Raw genomic sequence first — 9,955 nt, forward strand, 5'->3', positions numbered from 1 at the left:
AGTTTCTGGAACATCAGCACATATATACACAAGTGGTGAGTTTACAGTGCCCCCAGACGTTACCAATAAAATCAGCATCAAGTAGAGGCCTAGGTGCCTCTCTCCCTCCCTTCTGATGACAGCTTATTTAAGCATGTTCTTTTATTGGAGGTCACAGTAATAAATTATGATCTTCTGCTAAAGACTTGTTGCAGTTAGCATGGAATTTTCTGTCTGAATCCATATCAACTATCTGACTGATGTGTGGATGTACTAATTACCAAGAAAGCACAGTCAAATCAAAAACGCCAGATTTTATTTATATATAGAACTTGACAGTATAAAGCTTTATCACTAGGTCTTACTGAATTTTAAAGAAGTTCAGGCAGGTTCCCATACCAATGTTCTGATGCACCTATCACAGAAACCACTTCAGACACTCTTACCATCCTACCAGTGAAAGGCAGGGATCAAGCCACTTCAAGCCCATCATCTCACCAATCTCCCATCATTGTACTGTTACAGACACAGCTGTGGAGATTCCTTAGCCAACACCATAAGGATCCACTAGGGGTTACGCCTCTAAGAAGGTGGAAAAGGGTACTAAGGAATAAGCAGAATGCTGAAAAGCAGGTCAAAAAAGTGTCTTCCCACTTACTGTTTTGAGAAAGAAAACAAGAATGACAAGCAACAACCTTGCTTTTTGACTGAAAAATTTTAAAAACCCAGGTCTGTTTGTATAGACTGTCAGGGCCACCTGCTGCATCATAAAGAAGCTGGAAGAGACATCAGTCACATTCTCACTTTCTCTCCCCGTCTGCAGATTCATAACTAGAGCAATGATATCTAGAAGGATACAACCTTGTCTGGGGGTCCAGAAGGGATCCAAACCAAACATCTACAGCACGCAGGAGAAACAGGTACTGGAACAAAACACCTAAAAGCCAGGTTTCACATGCTTAGATGACAAGCATTTATTAAGCTTGGCTTATTTTGCAATTCCTTAGCTTCTCCCCTTCTCCCAGATCACTGACCCCCAAAAAGATTAAGTCATTCAAGTTTGCTACAACTTGTAAGAGACTCAGTATGACAAAAGAGTTTAACAGCAGCTGGCAGAGCAAAGCCCAGCTGTTTATCATAGCACACCAGAAACAGTTCTTCAAACATACATCAGGGACTACAGAGATAGAGAGTTTTATCAGGAACATACCTTTCAGATAAAAGTTACTAAATCGTGGCTTTAAAGCAAGTAATGCGTCTGTAAGTGCACTGCAGAGAAAGAGACGGCAAATAAACACCCATTAATGGCATTGAGCTATGCATGTACTTCTTGTGTAACTTCACAATCCCCTGATACTCTTAACATCATAAAACCCTTTCTTTGGTAGCCAAAAGAAACAACTGTATGACACCTTCATTAAGACAACAAAAATAATTTGTTTCCTTATAGGAACTGTTCCTTTGCCATCATTCAGGAACATAGAAAAGTAAACACGCATAAGAAAGGCTACCACTAGTTGGTGTGGTAAAAAGACCTAAATGAGGTAAGCAATCTATCTCCCATTCTAATGTTCCCAGAATGGAAAAGAAAGGCCTAAATAGCAGACATTTGCATAAACAAGCAACTACTCATTCTTTTTGTGCTGATGTTCATGATCTCTGACCACCCGAGTTGAAAATTTGACTGGGTGAAATGAGATTCCCCCTATCGATCTGTCTTTTTCTCTTCAAAGAAGTAATGATAAAAATAGGATTGTTTTCAGAGAACTGAAAGCCTAATTTGTATATGCAACAAGCCATTCTATATTAAATCCACAGAGCATTTTACTCACCTCAACATTACAAAAGCAGTTTGTTTCCAGACAGTGCAGAATGATTTGTTCACTCTTCACCAAGACAAGCTTTTCTCCATGTTGTGCCTGTTACCCATACTGAGTTTCCACAGAGAACAGCCTGAACTCCACGCACATATCAGACTATTAATGCCATGGTCAGAATCAAGAACACAGTTTCAACATGCTGTAAGTTTTCACTGCCTCTTCCCTCTGACAAACTAAACATTGCCACCTACTGACTCTGTCAAAACCTGAACTTTACATTATTTTTTTATTCCCCACTCCCAGACACAATGCCGAAGATGCACAACAGAGGCTGTAAGGAAAGAGCATTACAGCCTAGATAAAGAAACCATAAATTAATGCCTGATAATCTCAACTATTTTTGTTACTTGTTTTGTTCCACTGTTGTAGATACTTTAAGGTGTTAAATTTCAGTAATTTTAGTCCAAGTCTTGATCTTGCAACGTGACTGTCAAGCACATATTTTTTACAATAAAAGACCCAACCACACATTAACAGACAGCTACATGAATTTGAGGACAACCACAGTTCCTCACAAGCTTTATAACGGCACTGCATGTTCTAGATTTGATAGTCCAGGGTAGAGCTTGAATGCTGTGGTCCAAGTAACTCAGAAAAAGTAACATCTGTTGCTTTTCCAAGATTTTTCCATTCCTATGGCTTGAGAAGTAAGAAAAAAGCCTACGATAATTCTTGCATCATCCAGCTCCAGCAGCACCAAAGATGTAACTAAAACATTATGTTAATTATTCTTTTATATAATTACATTGTCGAACAAGAAATACTTAAATAGTCACAAAAGTTTGTCACAGTGTATTAACAAGGGTTCTACTTCGCAGCTGCTGCACGTATTCTTTTGCTTGGTCAAAACCAGTCCTTGGTGGCTCTGGAGGAGGAGGAGGACCTTCCACCAACTTCACAAAGTAATGGCATCTGACGATTTTCATGATGCCAAACATGCCTTTGCCATGGTAACGAATCCGCTTCACATAGCGGCCTCTGCCCGTCATTGACTCAGCTGAAGGAAAAAGGCAGGGGGGAGAGAAGACTATTCAGTCAAGAATAAACTACTACACATCTGCAACTGAAACACTGTCTTACCAGTATATTTTTCACAACTGCATATGAAAAGTTAATTCTACTCAGGATTCTCTCCTTCATCTTTCTTCTATTATATTTAGCAGACTACTGCTATAGAGAAACCCATGAGCTGAATTAACACTCTTCAGGAGCACCAAAAAGGTGACTTTAGAAAGCATGCATGCAAAGATAAATATGTAGTAAAGGATAAATCCAAAGGAAGCTACACTGAGCACTTACTAGATTATATAGCTCTTCTGAAGGTGGTATAATTCCACTGCTTTTCAGTAGTTTGTCTCATGAATTCCTGTAGAAGCCTTACAGACTTCATTTTCCTTTCTTTCTCCCTTTATTGTACTCATCATAGGTATTTTCATTATCTACACATCCAGTCCTGCACTAGCAGATAAACCTTCTTATGGCAGAGGCCTAGAAGGCTCCAAAGAATTCTAATCAAATCTGCTCTACAATCCAGGTTACTTTAAGTTTATGAGGTCAGCTTAATAACATTTATACCACATTTCGCAAAATGGGAATTTTTTTCTTTGGGCCTAAAAACACTTACAAGTAAACATTTCTCTAACAGTTTTCTAGGCAAGAAAGTGCTGTAGTTATTACAGGACTATCCTGTAATTATCTATAACACAGCCTTTTTATTAAAAAGTCTACTGTCATTATTCATTTACTTTTATACTGTTTCTTACAGAAGTTTACATTCTGATACTGCAAATCCATAGTACTAGCCACGGACAAAGCTTCCAGCATCTATGTTAACTGGCAACATTAAAAAGTAGGAACAGTTTGCTTCTTATTGTCTAGTTTTTCATAATCATGTCAAGCATCTTCCTCTTCAGGACTTTCTGTTCACATAGGTAGGGAGCAGAAATCCCAATCTCAGATGAACGCATCTTAAAAACAATGCATGTGGCAGATGCCAGAATACCAATCAGACACTAACTATAACAAAGTGATGGTTGAAGGCTCAACAGCCACACTAACTTCAGTTGTGCTGCACACGCCTTTCATGTTTTGGTAATGCTAAGTTTACTAGAAACTATCCTGTATTCATTTCTGCTAATTTGAAGCAACAAAACCTTATTAAGGATAAAACTTTTTCATAGGGTAGAATGACATTTTTCTGCACTAAAATAAGAAAAAAATGTACCTATATGTAAATTTGATTTGAATTCCACGTTGTGATTTCTCACTGCCATTTCCTGTGCTTCTAACAGAACCTGTAACAAAAGGAAAAGAAATGGAAATACTGAGCAGGAATTTAAGCAATGCTACTTCTTATCTCTAGATAAACTTGCAATTTCTTCCATGTTAAGTCAGCTACAGAAAAGCGTTCTATAGAAATCAAAATTGTTAAAAGACAAACATCTTCTACTTAAGTATGTTCTTTGCATACAGACTGAAAAAGCTTCAGTACAACTCTACTACATTTTGGCAGGCAAGAAAGGGAGTGGAAAAGACGGTTCCCATGAGCATTTAACAGCCTTCCATCCATGGACCTTTGTCTAATTAGACATCAGACTAGAAACAATTCCAAGGTGGACAAAATGAACTTGGGCCATTCAATATTTTCAGCTAATACAGGATACTTCTTTGTCATTATTATGCCAGAAATCAATGCTTCGGCCAAGAAAATGAGTAATTTGAGGCTCCTAACAACTACTACAGTGTATGAAAAGCTTTCACGCCTTTACAGAACTCAGTCCTTTCCCTGACGATATCTTCATCTCTTACAATTTTAAGAATCAAAGCACATAGATGTAGCAGCCTTTAGTGACAAGAATCCTGCATTATTTACCATGAACTTAACACCAGGCATTGTTAGAGAGGGTACCCACATGTAATTTATTATCAATTACAAGTTAAAACAGCCAGTACAAGCGACCTCTGCATATTCGTAAGTCACAACATTACATGACTGCTACAAAAATGTTGCTTGAATATGCTCCCAACGGGCTTAATAGAAACATGGAAAAACACAGAAATAGAAACATCTCCAAACTTCTGGTGATAGGTATTTGATTTTAAAGTTTTCTTGAAACTAGGAGTATTAAAGAATACTACTACATACCTCTTTGATCACCTTTGCTCCCTTTTTATCACTAAACTCCAACTGAGCAAGAGCCTGATCAATGGACATTCCTTTTATCTGCAACCAAAGTGTTAAAGTTAACTTCTGCAATTACAAATATTTCCCTTCTCTTATTCAGAAGACAGTAATTAAAGTATTTTGCCATTATAAAGAGCAAATCAAAAGACTTTGGTTTCCTTAATTACTAATTCTTCAATGTAATATCTTACATACAGAAGTTCTGAGTTAAATAGTGAATAAATCTTGATAAAACATTCAATTAGGTTTTTTTCATAAAGAGCAAAACAGCCCATTACTCTTGTTCAAAGCTACCCTTGCCATCTACTACTAGGCAGAAACCAGCACAAAAATTCTTCCACAGTGCATAATCTGCATATGATCCTGGGTACACATTTGAGAGCATACTAGGATAAAGCAGCTAAACAAAACTACAAACAACTGTTCGCCTGCACAGATGCACGCTCTTCCTCAGGACTCTATTATGAAGATGCTGATTAGACCATGATTGAACTAAGCTGTTAAGGCAAATACAGCAATTAAATGTTGCATTCTAACAAACACGCTACAAAGTACTTTTCGCTTACCAGTTTTGCCAGATACCACATCTTATCTTTGCTATATTTTATTTCCCTCCGACAGTGATATATTTCCTAGGTGCAAAAAAAAAAGTTAGAGGATCAGTAATTTTGTTGTGAAAACAAGAATGGAGCATACATGACTGCTCCACAATCTGTTTTCTTACTAGGAATAAAATGACTCCCCCTACTATACCATGAACATACCAAATCAGGCATACCTTCGACATTTGAAACTGAATACATTAAAAAAAAGTAGCTAGCATACAGAAAATTTTAATACAATCTTATGAAAATTAGTTTATAAACACAAGTTCCTGAAAAGGATAATGAGAAGATTTTTCAATATCTTTTCCTTTCCTCCTCCCCACCTTTTGAAGCAGCCTGAAACACCCCTTCAGTTCTAATATTACTCTGCTGTCAAAGTCAACTTACTGGGATAGCAACTAAACAATATTACTAGAATGAACTTAATTAGCTCTTCATAAGTGAAGAGGGATTCAAGTTTGATTGGCATGAAGAGCTGTCTCCAAAGACCCATTTAACATTATTATTGTACCAATGGGGACCAAAACTAGCTAGTAAAATTTAACGTCAGTACAAATTTGAAAGAGGTAACATTCTTTCTGAACAGGTAAAAAACTGATTTAATAAGCAAATTGGTCAATAACAGCACTTTCCCATACATTGTATTAAGTCAGCACAGCACATAGCATGTGTTTCTACATCATAAGCCATAATGTTCACAGAAGCAATAAATGCTCATGGCCCACAAAAGCACATGTCCAAAAAAACCCCTATTCTTTTGAACTGCAAATGTTTTGCTTTGCTGGGCAGTATACCTAACAGAGGCCACAACACATTAATTTCCAATGAAGAACAATTGTAAAAATGGAATTCCAAAATATCAGTTCAAGAGTGAGGAAATACTGAAGAATTAACCTCAAACTCTCCCATGTTGTGCTGTAGGGAAAGCAGCACCAATTAGTCCCTTCAGTGATCAAATACACAACACTTAGTTTTCTATGTGCAACTTAAATTAAGAGGCTTGCTTCTGTTCACATTTAACTGTACTTCCCAGTTACAAAACGATCAATAAGAGGGGACAGGGAGAAACAGGCATAAACCTGCTGTTATCAAAAAATAATCTGTTATTACTGCATTTAAAAAATTGATCATGTTACTTCTGCTGACTTTTTCAAAAGTTGTCTTAAACAGCTAGCAGAAGGCCCTACAGTGGGCAAAGAGGTAACAAAAGGGTTTTAGATTCTTTGCGTCAGTTTATGGCTTAGTAAAACACAAGTTATTGTGCAACAGACTGAAGAAACAACTCCACTGTACAGTATATATAAAATAGTTTCCTAACCAAAAAACCTCCTGCAGTCATGTGCCACATCTGACTTGCATGTCCCTCCCCATGTAACTTTAGAACCTCTCAGTCCACATTAAACATTTCAAGCAACCGCTATGACAGGAAACAACCTCTGAACAGCTTCATTACAGGGAGGCCACAGCAAGAGGCAACACATTATCAGACCTCAGAGAATCTATAACACAGAGAAATTAAGAAATGAAAAGAGTGTGCACTCTATTGTACCTACATCAAACAGGCACCACTAGTTCCACTACTCAAGGAAAGGTACCTTTATATCTTTGTGCACAGAAGCAACGATACAATCGCGTTCCTCTCTAATTGTTCTGTTTGTACTGACAGGAAATAAGTGTATAACGCTACATCCTTGGTAATTTCTACCTCCTTGTAGTTCAGAGACTTCTACAAACAGAGGACAGTACCTTTGCAGCTTGCATCACATATCAGGTAAGTGATTAGCTGCAAGCAACTTGAAGGTCCAATATAATTTAGAAATGGAAAACATTCAAAATGATGTTAACTTTTACAACATAAATATGCTAAACTGACTGAAATCTTAAATAACAAATAAATAATCTATCAAACTAACACCTTGTGGAGTCACCCAGAGACAGTGACCACCTGTTCAGAAGTTGCTAAACATAAACAGGTAAGGAAATTCACAGGTGTATCCTTACAGCTGGTCTGCGAGGTTCTCCAGGCAGCTGCGGAGGGTAAACAATCCTGTTCTTTTTCTCCCACTTCCCAAATTTCTGCAGAGATGTGCTTGTGTGGATGCACGACAAAGGAAAAAGGCTACTGGATGCTAGCCACCTGCAAGACAAGACCACAGTCTTTGCTGCTGAACACAAGAGTTCTTTGTCCTTGCCCAGATTACCTGGAAAATTGTGAACTTACCTGTCTTCATAAAGAGAACTGATACATTTGACCGCTCACAAAATAAAACTGTTCAAGTCCTCTAGTTTACGTTGAAAGGGCTTTTAATTTAATAAGAAGCCTCAGGCTTCCTAAAGCAAACCATGAACTGTAAGTGACATTGGTATGGCACGTGATTCCACATTAAGTGTCCCCAGATCGTCACAGAAAGACACAGTCACATCTTTGTTCTTACAAAGGGTTCGTTACTCACACAACAATTTACATCTCTTCCAAGACTAGCCAATACTTATTTAACTTTTACCAACAACGTTTTTACCAGAAAAAATTTCTACTTTTTCAAGGGACTGAGTATCAACAAAGTATTATAAGTTTATAAACATTCTGAAATTTGAACGATATTCCAAACTACTTTCAAAAGGCAATCATGTCACTATAAGACAGCCGATAGCAAAACCACTCTAGTTTTCAGTCAGTTTGCTCACCTCAGATCCAGGAAAACCAAGCTACATTTTGCCCCCTGCTGACTAGGTAAAGCAGTACTGGACAATCACTCGTAACTACAAGAAACGGATGAGTTCAAGACCAGATATTGTGAGTTTAACTAAGGCTTGAATGACTTCGTGTAGGTAGCCAAGTTGTGCAAAGCATTTTAAAAACAACTGGCAAACAGAACATGTTGATTAGTGTCAAGAAGGCATTGAACACCTTGAAGTTTTCACATCACATCAGTAGGGGGTAGCAAAACATACAAATTCAAATGTTACAGAGTATTTTTTACAAATATTTGCCAAAAACGGTTTATTTGCTTAATACTTAAAAATTTCATTCATCAAGATCAGACATAGTATCATTGATTAATACAGGAAAATATTTGACGAGCATATGAATATCACTTTGCAATTTAACAACTTAAATAGTAATGAACTAAGTATTGTCTTCCCGGTATTAGCAAAACACATGAACACATTCAACAAGCTAAGACAACTTACATTCCCTCTATCTTAATGTAACCCAACCTCATGTGAAGAGCAACTCTATTTATCATAACTTTAGGAGAAAAAAAGAAAACACAAACACATTGTAAGCAAAAGAAAACAGTGACAAGCAACAAGCAAAAGTACATTATGTATGGGTAGGTAAGGGGAAAAGGAAAGAAAAGCTGAGCACCTTTCCATAAAGAATCATGCATAAGCAGCAAACGGGAGACACACAGACTAGAAAAACTAAGTAAAACAATTAGCACATAAGTCTGTTCAATTGCAAGGCAATGAGCAAAGCACAGGCAACATAAGCCTATTTTGTCTTCCGTCAGTGACACAGGTCTCCGCAATCTATCTCCGCAGGCTCTAGCAGAGACCAAAGCTCTGCACTTGGAGAATCCGCAGCAGCCTTTCTTCTACAGTCAGGGACAGAGTCAGCAGTGACCCATGCTCCCCCAGCACAACTCTGCCATTCCTCCAGACGGAGGAGAAAGACGAGCAACTACAGAAAAGCAATGGCCGGGGAGGGCGCAGAGGGGAGCAACAGGTACCGTGTTACTGTGACAGGCACCATAAAACGGGAGGAAATGTGCATGCCCGACACAGAGGGGTCAAGAGAAAGAGAGAAACACCTCCACCACGCCACAAACTCCAAGTACGTAGAAAGATTTTACAGAAGCACGGAGCGACCTGTTCCCCACAGCGCCGGGACAGGGTGAGAAGTCAGCAAGAGGCCCGAGCCAGGCGACCCCGGCCCCCCCAGCCCCCAGGACCCCCTGAGCGAGGCGGCCGGTGCCCCGCTGCCCGGGGCGCCGGAGGAACGGGCCTGCTCCAGGATCCCGGCAGAGCCAGACTCACCTCTCCGGCCGCGCCCAGCCGAGGAGACCGCGCACCCAAGCGCTACCTGAAAGGAAGCGGCACAGTGAACAAGGGATAAGCAGCCGAGACGCTCCGAAACCAGCGCTCCGCTCCGTCCCCTCAGACTCACCCGCGCCCAGCGCCCACCGCGCCGCCATCTTCCCCGCCTCGCTTCACGGCAGAGGCTCCCCGCACGCGCGCGGCCAGGCGCGTGGTTTGCGACGTTTTGCGACGGCGTGGCGCGGCGCTTGGCGGCGGCGCCTGAG

The 9,955-nt window shown here is 39.5% G+C and overlaps 1 protein-coding gene across 2 annotated transcripts; it reads right to left on the reverse strand.

The window, feature by feature from the left end:
- Window positions 1–278: 278 nt before the first annotated feature.
- On the reverse strand, window positions 279–9,901 carry MRPL22 (mitochondrial ribosomal protein L22). Of its 2 annotated transcripts, XR_007509703.1 has the most exons (8): window positions 9,820–9,901; window positions 9,690–9,735; window positions 7,650–7,785; window positions 5,610–5,675; window positions 5,005–5,082; window positions 4,084–4,153; window positions 1,812–2,856; window positions 279–1,248 (listed from the first exon to the last, which is right to left on the reverse strand). XR_007509703.1 is itself a non-coding variant. In XM_049829671.1 (7 exons), exons 1-7 carry the CDS (start codon window positions 9,845–9,847, stop codon window positions 2,645–2,647), a joined length of 636 nt encoding a protein of 211 aa, XP_049685628.1. In that variant the 5' UTR covers window positions 9,848–9,901; the 3' UTR covers window positions 279–2,644. The 2 variants fall into 2 exon arrangements, 1 of the variants encoding a protein (XP_049685628.1); XM_049829671.1 differs by having other exon boundaries at window positions 279–2,856.
- Window positions 9,902–9,955: the final 54 nt, after the last annotated feature.

Source organism: Accipiter gentilis, chromosome 26 (genome assembly GCF_929443795.1).
Source record: "Accipiter gentilis chromosome 26, bAccGen1.1, whole genome shotgun sequence".
In the NCBI taxonomy this organism is placed as follows: Eukaryota; Metazoa; Chordata; class Aves; order Accipitriformes; family Accipitridae; genus Astur; species Astur gentilis.